This window comes from Xyrauchen texanus, chromosome 2 (assembly GCF_025860055.1).
Source record: "Xyrauchen texanus isolate HMW12.3.18 chromosome 2, RBS_HiC_50CHRs, whole genome shotgun sequence".
Lineage (NCBI taxonomy): Eukaryota > Metazoa > Chordata > Actinopteri > Cypriniformes > Catostomidae > Xyrauchen > Xyrauchen texanus.
This window is the reverse complement of record NC_068277.1, coordinates 40,141,865-40,164,222: the sequence shown is the minus strand read 5'-3', so window position 1 is coordinate 40,164,222 and position 22,358 is coordinate 40,141,865. Positions and strand designations below refer to the sequence as shown.

Here is a 22,358-nt window from a genome sequence, read left to right as displayed (position 1 = left end):
TCAGGAAAACGGGTAAAGTGACCAGATAATGAATTTGTCATCCTCTAGACCTTTTATAGTAAAATCTGAGCAATCCATTTCAATGCCAACTGCAAAGGCATGACTAGTGTTCAGGAGACAAGTGGCTGTTTAGCCATCGGCTCATCGCCATACCAGTGCTGGCAATGAAATAAGAGTGGTTGAATACCTGTGTACAGATGTGTATTTCAGAGCATTTGCCACATCTCTTCATATTAGATTATCACTACATGCATTTTATCTTCACAGTTCAGATGCATTTAGTGTGTAAGTGTGCGGTTATGTGGGCACAGGGGCCTCCAAGCTGCGGCGGCCCTGTCGTAGTTTGCGTTTGTTACTGTAGAGAGCCATCTCCTCTAGAGCAGATGTGGTGGCCACAGGAACATCTGTATCTACAACGGACACTGAAAAAGGAAAAGAAAATGAGAGCAATATATTAAATATTTGCCGTGTACGAGAGCTGCCTTCACATGTAAAGTGCACCTCCATCCACTGAAAAGAAGAGATTTGCCATCTACCAGATGAAAAGTGACAAACATTTTTATTTATGTATGAGGCCCTATTCGGATGGTAATACATGGGGTTTACATGGGGGCGTGAGGTAATTACAGAATTTACTGGGGCTAGTCAGTGATTTTATTGCCACCTGAATCCAAAATCAGTGGCAGTATTTTTCTCCCACCAACCGCAAGAAAATTCCCAGCTGATTACCTACTGATTTTGACAAACGACAAGGTCATGTGGTAATTTATTTTCTGTCCGAATACATATATCTGAATTTAAAAGTACGTTTAAAAGTGTCTATTATTTAAAAGTTACTTCTTGAAATATATTACAAGAGTTTTGTGGTCAATTTTCCTATAGAAGTATGTCAACATAACTGATTAGCACAAAATATGTTTTAAATCGTTATCAGTTCGAAACCCATAAACAGAGTTCCAACCCAGCGATTCAGGGAAAGCCATTTGGCGCATAAGCTGAAAGGCAGAGCTGCACACCATGCAGAGGAAATCCTGCTGAGCACTGATCACATTTAGGTGCCTTTCGAGAACACTGTCATCAAGGTTGGAAGCACACAGGAAAAAAAAAGAGTCAGGAAAAGATGCTCTCAGAATTATGTAATCAAAGCCCATTTTAAAAAAGTGCTGAGTTGCGTTCTCAGGTCTTTAAGATGTACAAGACAGGTTTCACCAGTTTTTCAAAATGTAATAGGCCATGCAAGCTGAAAAATATAATGACTAGGATTCCTAGCCAGTGTAGAGGAGAGAAAAAAAATATATATATTTGCAAATATACACTAAACTTAAAATATTTGCATGGCTATGGAATGTGCTTGCCAATGCTGTTAATGAACTGCTTTACCAAGCAGAAGTGCAGCTGAAGAGTCTTTTTCTACAACACAATTTTGCCATCAGATTGACTTTTCTTTCCATTTTGCAATTAACTTAATGTACTGTTACAGTGTGTAGCTCTTACTATTCTAGCACTCAATGAATTCACATGCAGCTCATGTAGTCCGGCCATGTTGCAGACATGCTCCAAATGTTAGGACACATATTTTGAAAAATTGGTAGAACTCTTAATCAAGTAACCTTGATTTTACAAAAGCAGGTGAAGGAATTAAAGCACAGAGAAACCTGTCACACATATGAAGCGCAAGCATTTTAGAAGAAATTGTAGATCATATGTTTTTGCCCATAAACAAGTGCACTACAATAGGCTTCATATCAAGCAACAACGCATATGTGCACGCACGCGCACACACACACACACACACACTCCTACCAATATTAGAAGACCACTTATCCAAGGAAGTCGCCTGTGTCGAGAGGACAATAACTGTAAGCCAAGTACTTGTGAGCAAACAAAGTTACCCTGTTCTCCAAAATATAAAGTATTGTGCAAAAGCCTAAGGTACATTAGATGTTCACAAAAATAATTTGTCTTAAGATGGTTATTTTATCGTTTGCTTTAGCGTGTCAGTAGGAAATATACATTTTAAAATGTCAACTTTCCCTTTGTAAATAGAATAGAAATAGAACATGGTGTTCTGCAACAGATGGCATGTTCCCCACAGAGCCCGGACCTCAACTTCTTTGAGTCAGTATGAGATAATATGAAGAGACGGAAGCAATCGAGATTGATTGAAGAACTGACAAGTTCTCAGAAATGCTTGGAACAAACTATCTGTCAGCAACCTTGAAAAACTGTGTGCATGTGTACCTACAAGAATTTGTGCTGTTAAGGTGGTCACACCAAATATTGATTTAGCTTTTTTAATGTTTAATGCACTTTGTATGGCATTAATTGATAAATAAATCATGTATGGTGTTAATTTTGACATCCTCACCAAACATCACATAGAACATTTCGTGCCAAACAACAAGTGCCAAAACTTTTGCACAGTACTGTATACGGAGACTATAATGACACCCAACTCCATTCTTAAGAGCTTACCTGGGTTACTGGACGCATCATCCATGAAGTGCATGTCATCGGTTGCCCCGGGGGACTGCAAAAGAGACAGAGGGCATGAGAGCAGGAACAGGAGCTCTCTAAGAATTATAAAGCTCAAATTGCTTCCATCTGAATATACAAGATGAAGATAACAGACATCTCACTGAGAATAACTGTTTGGCTGAATTGCAAAAACACTATGTGTATACGCTCAATTTTCTCATTGCATCTTGAAGACAAATAAAAAAAAATAATAGAGGTCAATGGAGTCTTCACAACAGAAACTTCACATCTGAGCCAAAGAGCCGTTCTTGGAGAGACCGACTGACCTTCACCTAATCAGGAAGCTTCAGGTATTTAAAAACAGTCCATATAGACTTACACAACCACTGCGGACAGACTAAATTATTTAGTGGCCATCTAGATTACAATAGCAATTTTAATCCTTTCAAATTATTAAAAACACAGGCATGCTGTAGAAACCTTCACGCCCACACAAGACATGTATTGCTTAAAACATTTCAAGTTACAGACAAGTTACAAGTTACTAGATCTGTATTAAGCATTTCCAGCCAGGGTGAAGGTGCTACTTCATAAATTCATTCACATAAAGACAACATAAACACTCACAACACACTGTCAAATAATGGCCGTCTCAAAAGGCCACCAAATAGCATTAGGATTCACCAAGCTTTCTGACTATGGCTTTTATAGAATCCACAGAACGGTAAATCATACCACTGGGTTGAACGGTTCTGCTTCTGAGCCCGGAGAGGAACGGTTCTAGTAGCATTTCAAATTGTGCATTGTTACAAACTGTTCTCGGTCAAGATTTCTCAACACGATTAGCTAACAGCGCTTAACCGTGCTCAACCATGTTGGTGGAATGGCTTTAGTACATGGTGACAAAGGAGTCAATTTGCCAATGCAACTCATTATATTCTTGGTGGAAAAGCAGCTATAGACAGTTTCAATGGTCTGCCGATAACATAAAAAAAATCTGGCTAGGTTTTCTGAGGTGATTTTAAATTTACGGCAATAAAGTATATCCTTAATAGTACGCTTGTGCAAAGACACATGGTTATAGAATCTCACTTCTTTTTGTAAATCTCTAAAAAGACAATTGATACTTCTCTGCAGCTATTTATCAAGCAACTACAACTGCTTTAGTTTTCAGCATATATGTGCAACTGGATTCAACTGAAATCAGTACCATTAAATGAGAGCATTAATTTAATCTTCCAAAGATTCAACAGGAACTATTTGTTGTTACTTAAAAGCCCTACTTCATTGAAATGATCAACATTCAGCAGTTCAAAAGAAACTATTTGTTGTCAAGGCCGTGAATGATTTGGCAAAATCTTCACATACAAATGAAAGCTTGTTCATTTGCAATTTTGAACTATTACTTGATTTTACAAGCCAATTGAATGGCCAGTTTGGCCATAACACTGATTTTGTCAGTCTTAAAAGATTTGGTGGTCTTTTGGTCTGGTACCAGGGGAAATAATATATTGGATCATTAACAATCAGAAAGATTATTCATGCCCAAAGTCCCTTAAAACAAAGATGCAGAAAGACGACCACAAAACACCAAAACCAAAAAAAAAAAACAATGTTTTTTTGTTCCCATGACCCCTTGCATCCCCAGCAGAACTGCCTCTCCCATCTACACCACAAGGAACAGATACATTTAGCTCTTGTGCTGGATTTGGTATTAAGAGAATGGCAGAACGTAGTGATCGTGTGCCCTAGAAAGCATCCAGCACTGTACAACATGAAGGAAAACTTTCCTCTCACTAGGTTTTATCAACCAACCAACACTGGATACCACAGGAATCAGATTTGTTTGGCTGAATATATAATATTAGCTGCAGTTTTACAGTGTGTGGGGCCGTTTGAGAGTGAAGGCAGGACTTTGAGTGGAGGAGAGGGCAAATGCAATGTTACTTCTCCTTTGGAGTCTTTTAGTAAATTTGTTTGTCATCTCATGTTTGTCTAAGCCCATGTACCAATCTTTAAGCCCCACCTCTTCACTACATAAGCATAACCATATGGTATCAAAAAGCACACGGTATTGACAATGCAAGTAGATCACGAAGCTGTGGAAATGGACCTCGGAGCTGAAAAAACCCAAATTGCTGATAACCAAGATCCAGAATGATTGCTTAAAGCTGCAGTAAAATGAACGATCATGCTGCTCACATTGGCGAACAGAGGACCCTGTTAATATTGTTTAGGGCAAGGGAGAAATGGAGCAAGGGAGCAGGGAAAGCCAGGAGGACAGGAGTGGGGCCAGGCTGGACTCCTTCACGCATTGCATGCAGGCAATACCTGAATGTCGTAAACAGGTTTGGAAGAAGGAATGGCAGCGAATTGTCGGTAGTCAAACTTCTTTTCTGACAGGGACTAAAAGGATAGCAAACAGGCAAAAGCCGATGAAATATGAAGAGAGAAATAGGGTGAGAATACAATGAAGCAGAAAATATAGGAGAATAGATAGGAGGTACAAGGGAGGAAGAAAGGCCAACAAAGAAAACAGTTAAAGGAGAAGTTCATGGATGATGCTCTACTTGCTATGGACAGGGCGGTTAAAGAATTACTTTTATCATCAAAAGTAAAAACTGAATAGTGTGAGATATTCCTATGTGAACTACAGAATCACTAGTGCAATCATTAGTCACCCAAAAAACATTACTGGTGAAACAAAGTACACAGTCTACTCCGTACTAAACAAACAAACAAACAAACAAACAAACAAACAAACAAACAAACAAACAAAAAGTCTCATACCAATCTTCCTGGTGATGTCACTGCTCGTGGACTGATATCTGTTTGGGAAACAATGATTAATAAATGTAACACAACCAACAATCTTTAAATTAATCAAGAACTAGTATGAAAACAACATCCTGCATTATTTAATTGAAGTTCTTCCAAAGGCTTATAAATGTAGGTAAATGGGCTCCTCACCTTCCATGGGTGTAGGAGAGGGCGTGGGGGCAGGAGACGGCGACTCCGACAGCTGATCAAGGGCTCCACGCTTCTTCCCCTCTTTAGACTTGGCAATGACCATCTGAGCTTTCAGAGCATCTTGCTCCAGAGACTTCATCCTAAAAAAGGAAAGTGAGATTGAGTGAGAGAAGGAAGCAATCCAAAAGACGAGTGGGTTGAAAGAAATACAGGCAGTATTTAGTGTGCTGTGCATACGGTTAATGAATAATAAAATAAATCAAGTTAATGTGATGAAGGCTGTCATAAAAACAATTAGCATAACAAGTTATGACAAGGCAAAATGAAACCTAGAGATGCACTGATATGTCTCGTCTGTCAAAAGGACCAATCGTCTACTTGGTGCAGCATTAATTAAGCTTCAACCCAAACTACAGAGGCAAGAAAAAGTATGTGAACCCTTTGGAATTACCAGTATTTATGTATACATTTGTCTTAAAATCTGGTTTGAACTTCATCAGTTACAATAATGAAAAAAAAATAAAAATAAAAAATAATACACAGTTTATTGTATTGTTCTATTACATACTGAATACATCATTCAAACATTCATAGTGTAGGTTGGAAAAAGTATGTGAACCTCTAGGCTAATGACTTCAACAAAAACTAATGAGAGTCAGGAGTTTGCAAACCTGGCATCAATTAATGAAACGAGATTGGAGTTGCGGGTTAGAGCTACTTTGACTTTTAAAAAGCACTCAAATAGTTCACTATTCACAAGAAGAGAGATCTCAGAAGACCTACGATTAAGAATTGTTGCTTTGCATAAAGCTGGAAAGGGTTACAAAGTTATCTCGAAGAACTTAGATATTCATCTCTCCACAGATTGTCTACAAATGGAGATGATATATATACTGTAGCTACTTTCCCTAGAAGTGGCCATCCAGCCAAGATGACTTAAAGGGCACACTGAAAAATACTCAATGAGTTAAAAAAGAACCCTAGAGTGACAGATAAAGACTAGAAGGAATCATTGGAACTGATTAACATCTTTGTTCATGAGTCTACTATACAGAAAACATTAAACTGGCATGGTGTCAATGGCAGGACACCACTGAGGAAACTGCTGCTTTCCAACAAAACATTGCTGTGCACCTGAAGTTTTCCAAAGACTATCTTGACACTCCACAATGCTACTAGGACAATGTTTTGTGGATTAATGAAAGGTTCAATTGTTTGGGAAGCAAACAAGCAGCACTACAGTGTAAAATGGGCATACAAACATTAAAACATCATCCCAATGGTGAAGTACAGTGGATATTTTAATGTGTTCTTTAAAGACATTAAAGATTATAACTGTTTGTGTTTGCTTAAGCACAGTGTTGTTTTTTCAACACTTGTGACTTTGATGAAAATGAGATCACATTAATAACCAATTAATGCAGAAAACCATCTAATTCCAAAGGATTCACATACTTTTTATTGCAACTGTACCTTGGTTACGGGCCCGCTGGCTTAAATTTGTACATTTCGGAGGAATAATAATGGTGAATTTGTGGTTGTATGTGAAGCATTGCCTGAAATCTTCCATCGGATGCATCAATGAGATGTGGAGAAAGTGGCTGGTTTATTCATAATTTTTTGTAGGTGTCTTTTGGGAGGTGCAGAATGAGTCAGTGTTCTTTATTCTTTATATATTTAGTGTATTGGGATTCAAAATCTTTTACTCGGTTGTTTCTCATTCATCTGCATTGGACTTGCACAACGTCTCCAGCCTCACCATAAGCAAAGACCGCAATGTGCTGTGTGCGTTTGTGGGCTGGTTATGTATTAATTTTGTCAGTTAGATCATCATTCGATTCTCAAGTCTTTAGAAAAGATGGATGGTATTGAGATTGCTTCTCAAATGTCCCCGGTAAGCAACTCTGACATGAGCATCATGGTGGAAAAGGGTGTGTGTCTGTAAACATATTTTTTAAAAAGGGATGACCGGGATGGCTGGGTAGCTCAGCAACTGAAGACGCTGACTACCACACATGGAGTCACAAGTTCGAATCCAGGGCGTGCTGAGTGAATCCAGTCAGGCTTCCTAAGCAACCAATTAGCCCGGTTACTAGGGTGGTAGTGTCATGTTGGGTTAACCTCCTCATGGTTGCTATAATGTGGTTCTCACGGTGAATAATGTGTGAAGCCTTCACAAGCGCTAGGTCTCCGCTTTAGAAAAATAGGATCAGTGCACCTCTAAAACAATTGTAGACAACTTAAAAGACAACAGCAACAAAAAAGTACTTGTTATTAGGACAATACTAAATCTTTACAGAAAAGGACATGAGCCAAGAGCGAGTAAATACAAAACAAACTGCAAAGGTATAACTAGGGAAGGGGGAAAAGGACACGTGCAGAAGCAGTAGTGAGTTTAAAATCTTGCAGAGCACATTCATCCATTGACATCTCAAAGTCATTGGCACTATCAAATATTTAATCTTCACCCATCAAGATGTTTAGCCCCATACAGAAGCACACACTATGCTTTCATACACTATATTGTCCACAAGCACCCCAAGTGTCCTCAAGCATCAGAGCTAAGCCCCCATGATGCTTTCTGGCTGGTAAGGGCAGACCTGGGCTGACAGGAAGAGGAGAAACAGGAAGTGGGAGGGGCTGCAGTGGTGCCTAATGATGACCTCACACGGGATTGGTAGAGCCGCTTAGCCAGGTCTTGCTCATACTGCCTTATGTCATCCTCTAGACCGTTAGGCCTTGGGAGCAGCAAATAAGAAGGAAGAGAGAAGAAACCAAAGACAGGAAAACAAAAAAAAGGAAAGAGAGGAAGGGGTAGAGATGAAAGGAAACAATTCTGAAATGGACAATATAGATTAAGAAGGGAAGGATTACACTGAAACACAGGGCCGTCAAGGACAAAAACAAGTCTGTTTTAAAAATACAGACCCTACTCAAAATAATTATCTTCTGTTCAAGTCTTGCTGTCCCTTTTAAGATATCAATTATATACTACTAGAGATACCCCAAAACGTATTTGTACACTAAAGCTGCATTTAGGAACATATGAATGTCCCAAGCAAAAATATTCCACAAAAATATGTTTATGATTTAAAACAATAGATATTGTTCAAAAAGTAATATGGTTGTCATATTTGTGGAAAATGTACCTAGGTCATGTTATGACATGTGGCTACTCTGCTAGGACACTAAGAGGAAATGCCTAATTTCCACTACAAATCACCTTGACACCAATGGTTAAAATTATTTGCAAAAATGGCTAGCAAGAAACATTCTAGCATTATTTGTTTACAAATGACACTTTTTTTTGGTGGTTTTATATTTAGTTATTTAGTGCAACGTCATGAATTCTAACTAACTATCTAAATACTTTTTGTGTCCACTGTAAACTATATATATACACTTCAAGGAATCCCCAAAAATGTTATGTCATTGAAAGCCCTGCTACTCAGGGGGAAAGACATAAGAGAAACAGAGGCTGAACAAGGGTTTACTTAAAAGCCTGGAGTAAGAGATGAGATTGAAGCATCACAACCAGACAGATATTTAGACATCAGTGTTACAGAAGAAAGGATAAGACTTAAGAGGGAACTGCACCGCACGTCTGCAGCGAACAACATCATCATCTCTCACTACCATACCTAGCGGCTCTCCACATGGCCCTTTTCTCAGCCTCCAGGGCTCGTTTTTCAGCAGGTGACAGCTCCTTGTCCACAGCGACGGCAAGCTCTGGGCTCTGCATGCGCAAGCGCTCTTGAAGCCTGCGCTCTGCTTTTGCTGTCCGAATGGGGGCTGCAGATTCACCAGGGTAAACTGGGATAAGACTGTTAAGACAAACACTTGGTCAAACATTTCAAATCACACACATATGTTCAGACCTGAGCATTCGTGTTCATTACCCTGTCATGGAATTAGGTCTCTGCTCCAGTCTAAAGCTGTCTTCCATGGAATTCCACTGGGAGTCTCCCTTACCGTCGACAGAGGAAGGACTGGACAAGACAAATACAGTGTTAGCTGTAGCCAACTACTAATATCTACACATATTAATGTGAGAGATTGTATCAGTGATAAACTATGAACTCTGAAACTATCATCGGCACCTAGCATCTAAGAACAAAATTAGCAAATTTGTAAAAGGCGAGCAAATCAGTAGGTCACCCTGAGCTGCCACAGTGGCTGGGAGGTGTCGCACAATAACTTGGGGGTGTGGCGCATTGCCTCGGAGATGGGGAACTGTGGCTTGCTAAGTTCTCGACCTTGTACTCCACACCATCTAGGATAACTTTTCCTTGAGCCTTCATATCTGCCACCTGCTTCACTAGATCTTCCTCCTCATCCTCATCTTCATCCAGCATATACTCTCGTGCACTCTGTTCAATTCGCTTTGCTGAGAAAGGTTGACATGAGCAAACACAAACACACAAAATGGAGCATTATTTACCTCTTATTTTAAGTAACTCAACTAACAAATAACATTACTGTAATTTAGAGTAATAGCTACATCGTTACAAAGTGACAATTTATAAATGGACCCTTTCTAGGTTTGGAAGATTAAACTTCAATAGTAGTGAATGGGAGACCACAGCAAATATTTTTCCGTATATTAACCAAAAGAATAAAAAAAACACTATTACGTTTCCATGACTTTCCTAAAGAGGAACAAAATAGAGAACGGTGAATTATGGCAGATGACAGAAAGCCACCAAATTTAGTGTCTCCCTCATCAAATATATTTGAAACCCCATCGCAGCATGGTGGACTAGTTTTTTTTTTTTAATGCCAGGGTAAGATAAAGAATATTATAAAACAATTAGTTCAGGTTTTCGAATCTGATTGAACGAGAGACGTTCCAAGAGTGCTGATATCTCACACCATCAGCACTGGGCCGCTTTACTGTTTGTATCACTCCGCTTGTGTTCTTGGCATTCCAAACTGAAGAGTAAGTGTAGTGCAGATGTGGGAATTTTCATTCATCCCAGAGACAATAAAGATTTTAACCAGCAGGGGGTGACAAAAGACCATGTGCTATGAGGAAGTTGCGCTTTAGCTGACTGTTAATCAGTGTACAAATTTCTTTTGATTCATCCAAAATTCTCTCTCACTCACTCCAGAATTGCTCAGATTACTAGTACACTACAGCTGAGAAATAGAGTTCAATTTACAGCTTCAGCATTACTGCCGATCACAATTGTGAGTTGCCACAGATGGAGTAATCAAACACACTCAGGGCACCTACATGATACAAGTTTCCGAGGTGGGAAGAGATGAAAACTTTCAGCATGGCGGAGGAGAAAACGCTTTGTGTCAGTGTCAAAATAAGAGTTCAAGAAATATACAAGAATGAAACTGCTGTCCTCCATGTCTTCTCTACGACAACAAAACACTTGAACGTGTGTGAAATACTCGCAGGATATTTCCGATAGCACATATGGCAGCATCACTCAATGATCGGAGCAGATAACTTTCAGATTACAGCTAAGGAATAAAGTTAAACTAACAGCTGCAGCATTATTGTTCATCACTGCAACAGATGCAGCTAATCACACATTCACTCACTCATCCACACACACACACACACACACACACACACACACACACACACACACACACACACACACACACACACACACACACACACACACACACACACACACACACACACACACACACACACACACACACACACATACTTGTTTCTCCAAAAACTTGTTAGAAACGGCCCAAACTGTCATTACAAAATTTAAAGTGTGGTTTTTGAATTAGCAATGGAGGCTTGGGAGCATCTTTAGAACTAGCAACGGCAGATCCATGAATCCTGAATCCATGGCATAAGAAAGTTGTTCCAGTTTTTTTGAGACAGCTCCCCCCACTTATTTATTTACTTGTTCATTGAACTGTTGTATAAAAGCAATATCACACTCGCAATCGTGCTGTATTGTCCGTCTGTCAGAATGGCTGTGATTTCCAGTGGCCTCGTGCCTACTGCCGAATCACAGCTATGCTGATAGCTGGACATACATCATTCTTGCTACTGTGATATTGATATAATATGAATAATTTACAACAAATAATTAAAACATAAAATTGTGAAAAGGGTCCAATGCAGGAGTACATGCAGACAAAAACAAACCTTCCTCCTCTTTCATTTTCTTCAAGTCATCTTCTCCCACGAGCGAGACACGAGGTTTGGGTTTATTGTCTGGAGTCTGCTGCTTAACATCAATCTCAAAATATTTCTGTCTGTCTCTGAAGGAGCGCTGTTCGGGGCTGTCTCTGCCAAAAGAGGGTGGTGGCTGGGAAAGAGAGAGAGAGAGAGAGTGAGAGAGATGGCAATTTAAGTTTCAGAGCAGTTGTGAAAACTTTTCCATGCAACCAAATTTCACATGCATCCAACATGCAAGTGCAGCGCCCACGAAGTTCTGAAATTCAGACAATGTAGATTACTGGAATGTGCAAAATTTGCACATAAGTATCTTTGATCCACCACCAAGATGATTGAGATTGCAAAGCATGCTGCCAAAGCAAAACATTTTAAGTATAATTTCATCGATACAGTCAATTAAATGCCATTATTCAAAGAGACCAAAAAGAGGAATTAATCACACTCCTCCATTCCTGAAATGCATGCTTTCACTATTATAAACTGATCCGGTTTCTTTCATTGGAACTGAAGTCATTTCTCACCCACATGAATCAGTTTCTTTTGTTATGATTCAAAGACATACACCTGCACCACCACCATTTAAACTAAAGGCAATCGAAACTGACGAGCTGGCGGACAGATGACGCTGTCAAAGTGATGCCGCTGGGTACCTTTGACTCCATTGAGAGGCGAGACAGGCGTGGCACAGCTGCCAGGCTCCTGTACTCGTTGCGGTCAGAGGAGAGGCAGGGATGAGGGGGGAGAGGACCATCACCCTCAACAACACCCTCATCCATAAACACCTCATTATTCAGCACAGGCTGAAAGACCCAACAATAATGTGCTATTGATATCAATTGTTGTGAGCAGGTACTCACCAAACAATGGCAATGGTGTATGTTCACCCAAAAAGTTAAATTGTGTGATCATTTTACTCACCGTCATGTTGTCTCAAACCCACATGTCTTTATTTTTTCCATTAAACACAAAAGGAGATGTTAGAAAACATGTTTTTGTCTCAGACACCATTCACTTTCATTGCATCTTTTTTCCACAGAATGAAAGTGAATGGTGATGAGGCAAACATTCTGCCTTACAGCTCCATCTGTGTTCCATATAGGAATGAACCTGTATATACAGGTTTGGAACAACATGAGGGTGACAGTTCATGTTAGTGTGAACTATCCCTTTAAGGGTCAGGCTCATACAATAGTCATAATAAAATTGACCACAATGAAAACTTAACTATCACGTGAATTAAAACAGCCATTCACAAATGTTACACTGCATTTGCACATCACTCCATGAGACATACCTCTGGTGATGGTTGCTTTGCATTGACAGTGTTCCTCTGAGCATATAGATCCTAACAAATGAGAAGAGGAGAATATGAAAAAGACATTCAGTAAAGACACATGTTTGCAGGCAAAGAATAACTTCATACAACACTATACATAAGACTTCAGTTGGACGAGAACTTTGCACACACTTTCTGCCAGTCAAACATCAAATCAAGAAACAATAACCAAGTGACAGATGAATGATACACATTAGTGTCCCTGTGAGATGAGCTCCTGGACTCAACAGCACCATACAAGTGATTCATGCACAACAACAGCAAATACGAAGTACGTTCCCAAAGGAACATGGACCCAATGGTAAGACTTCTCAACAGGACAAATGGGTAACTTTCACTGGATGAAAGGGGGACCACAACATTTTCTCAACCTTGAGGAGCATTTGTCCTACCTGCGGGGGTTCCAGTACGGCCAAGGTGTGTGGCACAGCTGCAAAGGCCTTATATACCTGCTTGATATTGACGGGGAATCCATCAAATGTATCAGGGGATGGGGCACGAGGCTGTACGAGGGATCGGGCGGGGGGACCAAGGGGTGGAAGGGTAGAGAAACAGATAGAGGACAAAAAGGATGGAACAGCAAATGAGAGAGAGAGCAGCAAAGGCAGAGCACAGGAGGAAAATGCATGGCTAGACAGCATGCTGTCCATTTGCCTCAAGTGGATGGACAGATAGAGGGAGAGAAGAGCGAATGAACGATAGTATGAGGGAGGTATGGTTACTGGAGACTGGGGCGATTGATTTTAGATGATGTTTTAGTTTACACTGGGAACCTGAGATAATGTGAGTGCAAAACTTGCTGTGCAAACAATGTGGTGTGTGTGATTTGGGGGAAAGATTCTTGATAGAAAACAGGTACAACATTACTTGCAGTGAGAAGTTCAAAATACTTCTGATGCATTTGTTTGACCTGGGTTATGGTGTGACAGTTTAAGGTTTATCAGGCACATCACAAATCACACCATGAAATGTATAAACAAGAGTCACAGAAGGTTCTGTTGGTCTTAAGGCATTGTTAATTGAGGATGAAGGGAGGAGCCTCATTAGGGTTCAGACAGTGGTGAGGGATCTTACAGTGGTCTGGGAGCTGATGGGAGAGAGGCCATGCTGGAAAGGGTTGGGACTGCTGTGGCCATCCTGACTGGCTGGAGACACAGCGGGTCGCACCCGAGAGAGAGGCTGGATGGCACCAGGTTTAGTCTAGAAAGAGACCAAGAGAGAAATAAGACAATCAATCGACAAATCTAACAACCAACTATCCAACTGGGGAATAATGGATTATGAAAGTACTACAGCTACACTGCAGCAGCTAATAAATTATTAAGTACTATTTACCAAAGCATTTGAGAATAGCTGTAACTGACCACATTTAGTTTAATATTAACATTTTGTGTCTCACAACAACGTAAACATTTAACAAAGGCTAATAATGTATTTCTCATCAACATAACCATTAGGGCTGGGTAATGATATAGGTTTCCCGATTCGATTCACAAGCTCTTCATTCGATTTTGATTCAATATTGATTTATATGGGTATATTTCAGTAATAATGTCCCTTTTGCTTACAAATGAAAGAAATTCTCTCCCAACTAATGTGGTTTCTTATACAGGGGCATTCGTCATTGTCGCATTGTGCATGTGGAAATGCTCTTACTTTACAAACATAGCCGTGAGCTCTACTGTTGATTTTTTTAAAATCTTCAAGCACACTGCATCAGTTACAGTTAAAATAATTGTTGCCAGCTGAAACCTATTAATCATTGCAATAATGATCCAATCATAGCTCTTAAGTTTGTGCTTTTTTAAATCAAAACGGCACAATTTTTTGTGGTCAGGCAGAGTAGTTTAATTGCACAATTTGTACTATTTACAATTATTTACAGAGATATGTGAAACATGCTTAAACCAGTACTGTCTCTTAAAAAAGAAAACTGTAAATGAGCGCACGTTAATGGATTTATCTCCTCTGTACTATGCATGATTAAAATTAAATGTTTATTTTGTTGTTTTTGATCAACAACTGACTAAGGGTATTAAAAGATACATTTTTCAATTACAAAGGATCTCGCTCTTGAATACTTAACCACTATACTAAACAATTACTGGTGTGTAAAATTTAAACATTTACCAGCCAGATGCAAAATATATATACACTTTAGTCACACGGCACGGAATATGGTTGCAAATGCGAGTGATTTCCTTTGACTGTAGTGAAGGAGTACACAGAGTACAAGATCGTTCTTGGGATTTAAGAATCGATATTGAGATAGTTCAAATGATGATCGCGATGCATCGGAAAATCTATATTTTTACCCACCCCTAATAACCATCATCATAAATTTGCTCTAGTTTAATTCATGTTATTTTCACTTTTTGACACTCACTGATGAATTATCCTTGGTGTTTGCACTTGAGGGGAAATGGATGCTTGACTGGAACACACAAAAGGAAAAAAATATGAGCATGGCCATGAAAAACTAAAATTAGAAGATGATGATTAAACAAGGTATATGCAACTACCAGCTCTGGATCATGTCATAAACCGTATGCCAGTGAAAAAGGCACCATGAAAACTTGAGACAATGGCATTGGTTCCTTTAGCATCCCATCATCAGCATGGTTTTATAATACTAACAATTCATTGTAAATAATAGCAATTTAAACTAAACATCCCACACGTTCCAATGAAACCTTTAGGGGGCTTTCACACTGGGCATGTTTGCTGTTGTCCGATTCAGATGCAATTGTTCCTGGTGCCCCCCGCAGCATTGGTCTTGTTTCACACTCACTTGATTCTGTCTAACCCTGGTCCATTTGCGTTTATCTTATGTCATCACAAACACGCATGGAGAACAAAACGCGACTCATCATACTTTGCTGTGCATAATGGCACCAAAATAACAAAAAAACAGAGTGAACGACAACTGCTTATATCTGTGCTTCATGGCGTAACTCATCAGATGTCCAGGGGAAGGCGGCTTGCTGCTGCTCGCAAACAGCCTTTGAGGAGACAGCTGATTGCAAGGAATTAATTTGCATCTTTGTTTACACTGCACGGCGTGCATGCTTACACTCAGGTGAAGTTATCGCCACTGTCATCTCCTATTATACCCTATATTTATAACCTATAATAGTATTTATATAATAGACAGTATTTATAGTGTTGACTATACTGTCATTGTGGTGTCTTTACTTTTTTTGGGACTTTCAGGAATGAAAAACGCATGCTCAGGTTACTTGACTTCCTGAAAGAGGAATATCTGGTGTTAAGGAAGAATAGTATCTGTCCAGCATGGTTCCAATCACCCAACAGGCGTCACTGTGTGTAAGCATATACATCAGAAAGTTTGCAAGTCTTTTTTGCAGCCTAATTACAAAAGATTCTGATTTTGGACAGACAAGGAAGTAAAGGGCTTGAAATATAGCTGTTTTAAATAAAAAAGGAAAATTGAATTCCTCATAATATGACTCCTATAAAAAAAACAAAAAAACACCTGATATCTCTAACACAACAGCGCTTCAAAGCTCAGAACCGTAGATATTTCAAGCTGTTAAGTTTAATATTTCAGCCAATAAAGTCCTAAGCCACTACATAATTCCCAAAGCCTCAACACGCATTGTAGCACATAGACCTTATTCACAGCAGTGCCATTTATGATTTTTTGACGAGAATGACAATGAAGCTAGACTTACCATCTAGACAAGAAAAAACAACAACAACTCCAGACAACATGAGTTGTGGAAAATTAGATGTGATCTCTGAGCTTTATGAAAGCATTAGTGCATGTCATTAAAGAGTCCATCCCTCACGGCCTCGTTTACATTTCCGTCAAAAATCAAAGATGTCACTACTGTGAATAAGGTCTATTGCTCTGTTCTGTGAAATCACTAAAAGCTATAGAGAGAATGAAAAGCGGGACATGCTCAGAGTTTCCCACAGGCGTATGCCATTGGGAATGCCATTGGTCTCTTAAAAGCTAGTAGTGCCAAATAAATCTAGAGCAGGCCAAACAGGGGCTGGACACCCCACTTACATATTGAATCTCCCTTCCAAGAATAAATGAAGATGCTTTGTGAGACTGCTGAAAAAGTAACGTCATGGCGAGGACAGAATGTGAGGAAATTAGCGTAAATGGTTTCAACCAGAACACCAATTTCATGAAGTATGTCTAGGCCTGAACTTAATGTAGAGGCATTCTGACCATGCAAATTTGCATACAACCTTTCTATTTTGAAATGTTTGACAGCAGTATGAAAATGACAAAAGAATGGCTGGAGGTGAAAAGATGGGTGTATACATTTTGAAATGGGCCTGACCTGTGAGCTGTATGGGGAGTGTGCTGCATCTCGTACTGGACTGTCAATGCTGTGAGGATCAGATGGAGAAGCCTGTAGTTTAGGAAAAGAACCAGAATCACAACAGGCAACAATATCAAGTGAAAGTCTATAAAGTATCTCAAAGCAAGATGAGGCCTGGCTTTTACAATAAGCAACATTTACCAAATTACTATTCTAACAGAGCAGTGTATACCTAATAAGTGATCATGCACAGTTTCAAGTAGTTCATCATGACTTAAGAAATGCCCCAAAGATGCATCAAATGCAATTCCCTTAAGCAGGATTGAATAGCCTTGCATATTGCAGCTGTAATACAGCTTGCTCTTACGACAGTGCTTGATTACAAATGTGTTGTATTATGTGCCACCGATCATCCAAAATAAAGTACTGATGCCATAAAAAAACAGAAATGTCTATATCATTGTCATTGTTAAGGTTTGTATTTTTGAAGGTGATTGACATTACCCCTTCACCCTTTAAATCCACACCTGTTTAGTTGACATTCAAAGCATTCCCAGGCTCCCTGGCAATGTTCATAAATCTTCAGGGTAACCACAAGGGTGCAAATATTTACTTATTTTTTCAAATTTTGCCATCTTATATATATATATATATATGACGAGGAGGAGGGCGGGGCCGAGACGTGACTATGCACGCCCAGCCCCCATTCGGGCTAATTATCCAAGGAGAGGGATAAATGCAGCCGGGTGCGGCATTTCAGGAGAGAGAGAGCTGCCATGCATGAGAGGGTGTGTGTGTGTTTATGTATTTTTGTTTCATTAAATTTTACTTTGAATGTTCAGCTGGTTCCCGCCTCCTCCTCGCCCATTTTATATATATATATATATATATATGCATGCATCCACCAAAAACAAAAAGCAGATTTGAAAGATTCTAGTCAATCTAACACAGCTATCCGCACAGATATTTGGATGACATTTGCAACTGAGGTGCTATGCTTAGTTGCTTATTCTAAATAGCTAGTCATTACAAACCATGCATGCCCAGAAAACACACTGAGCCACAAAACACACTCCCCAAGGCCGCTTGCCTTGCTGTACAACCAGGTTTGCAGCTGCCCCGGCCTGCCATAACCCACAGGTGCCCCTGATAAAATACACTCCTCAGGAGGGTAGCATTTGCTCTTGCGATTAGCCACAAGGAAGGGGTTTTTACAAAAACTGATTGGCTGAGAGTCCACAAGACATTCTTCTTCCTCTTTAGCATCTTGTGGCATTCCGATATTTGGGATGGGTTCCAGTGTGACGGCTTGGGGCTGTTTAGATGCCGCTGAAGTTGCGGCTGGGCAGGTTGGTGATGAAGGGAGGATAACGGATTCTACATGGTACATAGAAGCATGAACCTTCTCAAAACCCATGGTGTCTACAGGGCCAGCTGGCATGGCAGCCTCCATTGTGGTGAATGTAGCAAAGGAGGGAGAAAACTGAGGAATAAGAGAGAATGTGATTGATAGAGACAAAAGGGAGAAAGAATTTGAGATAAGAAGGAAACAGAGATAAATAAAAGGGAAACTAATCATACACAAAAGGAATGGGAAAATTGGATGGCGTTAACACAAAGATGAGAACACAGCAAGGCAAAGAACAGAGTAACTAAAAAAAAAATTAAAAAAAGGGAGCGAAACAAATGGTTCTAGGGCTGTAAGATTAAGAAAAAAATCCTAATGGATTATTTGTCTTGATATTGTAATCGATAAATTTTTATCAACAGAATTTACATTAAAATACCTATTTTGTGTGCAGCAAATGCAAGCCATTTTCTTTATGTAGGCTACACTTCCAAAAACAAGCTGAGAACTGTCCCTTGATCACCATTGCCATTCTAGTTGTTGTGACATTACTGATAGGCTTCTCAACGGACATGTCTATGATTGGTTACAATCCTCAACCACTGAAGATTGTAAATGCATAATTTTAATGTGAAGGGAGCAGAACTAATTGGAATTCTGCAATTGACACTTCAAAATTAGTAAATTGCAGCATCCGCATTTGTAATCTTGATTATTTTTCAATTAATTGTGCAGCCCTAGTTGGGCCTGACAGGGTACATAGGGTTAAAATCAGATTCAGTAGAGTATAGAGCTAAATACAGCTATTCCATCATCCTGAGAAATGTCACAATATACAGTAACTAATCGAAAATAACTAGTAAATAATGTTCTGTCTGAATTTACATACACAATTCACGATCTCATTTAACACCATGAATTACCTCAACACATACTGACTTTAATATACAGAGGTGATTCAAGTCTAAAATCTAACTAGCTAAAACCAAATCTGGGACATTTTAAAAAGTGCTTACTAATAATGGTGTAATAATTCAATGTAACATAGTTAATAAAGTGTTTACATCAATACATTTGACATCTATTTGCCATGGCTGCCGAGTTTAAAACTTTATACAGTATTATTCACTCTGCACTCTGGATTCTCAAAACACAAAAAAAGCAGCTTTACAAACTATTATCGTTGACAATATTCAATATCAAAAGCTAAAATGAGGGCTCCCTTTAGGAGGTTGGTTGCACATCCTGGTGTTTAAGATGTGACAGACTCATTTAACTAAAGGCCTTGTACCAATAAAGACATCAAACAAAGCTCTTGTGTAGATAAAAGGAGGCTTCAACAAACCAGTCTCCACAAATAGCAGTGACTAATGGAACTAAACTGCTCTTCGTATACTGCAAATCATGTGAGGGAGAAAAGCTTTGCACAGTCAACCCCCTCTCCATTCCTCACTGGCATACAGCTGCTAGTGCCATGTTGGTTAAAAAGTCCCAGAAAAGACAGGCAGTCTAATAATGCTTACAAATGAACAAGGAATATCTCAAGGCCCATGGTATACCACGAATAACAAACAGCACAAAGCACATTGTACTATGAAAATCTAAAAAGAAAAGTAGATGTGACATTATATCACCATTATTAAACACAACTAAAAAGCACTTAACCACTATATGAGGAATGTGTGCACAAACTACTATAAAACCACTATATGAGGAATGTGTGCACAAACTACTATAAAACCACTATATGAGGAATGTGTGCACAAACTACTATAAAATAGTTAACTATATACACATCTGGGATGGCATGAGGGTGAGCAATGAGAGAATATTCATTTTTGGGTGAACTATTCCTTTAAAGTATTAATTCAACATTACGCCTATCATTTCCCTTTGTGTTCCACAGAAGAAACTCATACAGACTTGTAACAAGTGGAAGACTACATTTTTTAGGTAAACACCAACTCTCCATAAACTTGACATCAAACAGTAACTTATCAATATTATTCCAGCAATCTTACCTTGAATAAAGAGCACCAGTTTTAAACAGATAAAACACTCAGCACAAGGAAAAGTTGTTAAGTAAGTACAGTAGGAATGGGTGCTAAAAAAATGAAAGGGAGTGAGTTGAAGAGAAATAGAGGTACACTTACAGTAAGACAACAGGATCAGTGCTGATTCCAAGTGGCTCAACACTAAACAACTTTCAACCATCAAGACACTGAGGTCTAACATGAGACTCTCATCCTCAATGGTCACACCCACCCACTAAAAATAACTCGAGCTGTTGTCAGCTGTCAGCCAGCACCTCCCCTCTCACTCCACCTCACACACCATCAACTACAACCTGTCTGTATTTTGTCAGTGGTATGGCTGGAATGAGATCCAAGCCTGGCTTTGCTGAATACTTCAGCCAGCAGCTGGCCTGCTTCACCTTTGGCACCACTAGCTAAAGGAACACAACTGAAAAAAATAAGACTTGACCTCAATGTTTCTCTTAACTCCTGGTTGCTTTGGTAGGATTGTCCATGTAATAAGTGCACTGTAAGTTGCTTTGGATGAAAGCATCTGCCAAATGCGTAAATGTAAACGTACAAATCAACCTTATCATTCAATGGACAGTCAGCAGACACATCTATAAGTTATGAAAAGTTTATATCCAGCACATGATAATGGCATGCATAGTCTCCTGCATTGTCATGGCCTTTCAGTAACTAAATAACAATGACAGAAAGAACCAAATTAAAAGATTATCAGACAATATCAGATATTGTGAAAAATTAAGATATCATCTTGTGTTTGATATAGGCTTTAAGAATGTGGTCTCAAAAACATTAATTTGATGTGATATTCCAGTTGGTCAAAAAAATAAAATAAAATTGCAATAAAAAGATCAGAAAACATAGAAATGTCCATGTGTGGACAAATAGCAGAACAAGCTCACATGAAACAGTGGGTTATCAGAAGTGGGCCAGATCATTTATTTTCTGATTAGCTGGTAATCAGAATCAGATTCAGATCTTTATTGTGAAGTATGTTTACACATACAAGGAATTTGTCTTGGTGACAGGAGCTTCCAGTGCACAACAATACAAAAACAGCAGCAAGACATAGATAATACAAAAAAAAAAGAATACAAATAAATTATACATATACGTACATACACTCATCTTCATACATACCCACGTACACACGTAGTGCAAATCTATTACAAATCTGTTATATAAAGAACAAAAATACAGTATATTATGTACAGTGCAATATATGTATTGGCAGAAGTGGATATGTTGGATAATATAAATAGACTTAACTGTGTATTGCACATAATTATTGCTCAATGGGGCAATTTAACGGTTCATGAGATGGATAGCCCGAGGGAAAAAACTGTTCCTGTGTCTGACGGTTCTGGTGCTCAGAGCTCTGAAGTGCCGGCCAGAAGGCAACAGTTCAAAAAGGTAGTGGGCAGGATGAGTGGTGTCCAGAGTGATTTTACCAGACTTTTTCCTCACTCTGGAAGTGTATAGTTCTTGAAGGGGGGGCAGGGGGGCAACCAATAATCCTCTCAGCAGTCCGAACTGTCCTCTGTAGTCTTCTGATATCTGATTTCGTAGCTGAACCCAACCAGACAGTTATTGAAGCGCAGAGGACAGACTCAATGACTGATGATTAGAATTGTATCAGCAGCGTCTGTGGCAGGTTGAACTTCCTCAGCTGGCGAAGGAAGTACAACCTCTGCTGGGCCTTTTTCACAATGGAGTCAAT

The 22,358-nt window shown here is 39.3% G+C and overlaps 1 protein-coding gene across 1 annotated transcript in view; it reads right to left on the bottom strand.

Annotated features, from left to right (window-relative positions):
• Positions 1 to 276: 276 nt before the first annotated feature.
• Positions 277 to 22,358, bottom strand: part of scrib (scribble planar cell polarity protein) — a 112,989-nt gene continuing 90,907 nt past the window's right edge. The window contains 15 exon segments of the mRNA XM_052142559.1: positions 277 to 422; positions 2,476 to 2,530; positions 4,810 to 4,884; positions 5,269 to 5,306; positions 5,449 to 5,588; positions 8,049 to 8,186; positions 9,090 to 9,272; positions 9,348 to 9,437; positions 9,607 to 9,835; positions 11,579 to 11,741; positions 12,262 to 12,411; positions 12,906 to 12,956; positions 14,022 to 14,147; positions 15,334 to 15,381; positions 17,267 to 17,338. Of these exon segments, the coding sequence (XP_051998519.1) occupies positions 298 to 422; positions 2,476 to 2,530; positions 4,810 to 4,884; positions 5,269 to 5,306; positions 5,449 to 5,588; positions 8,049 to 8,186; positions 9,090 to 9,272; positions 9,348 to 9,437; positions 9,607 to 9,835; positions 11,579 to 11,741; positions 12,262 to 12,411; positions 12,906 to 12,956; positions 14,022 to 14,147; positions 15,334 to 15,381; positions 17,267 to 17,338 (1,683 nt within the window). The 3' untranslated portion in view covers positions 277 to 297.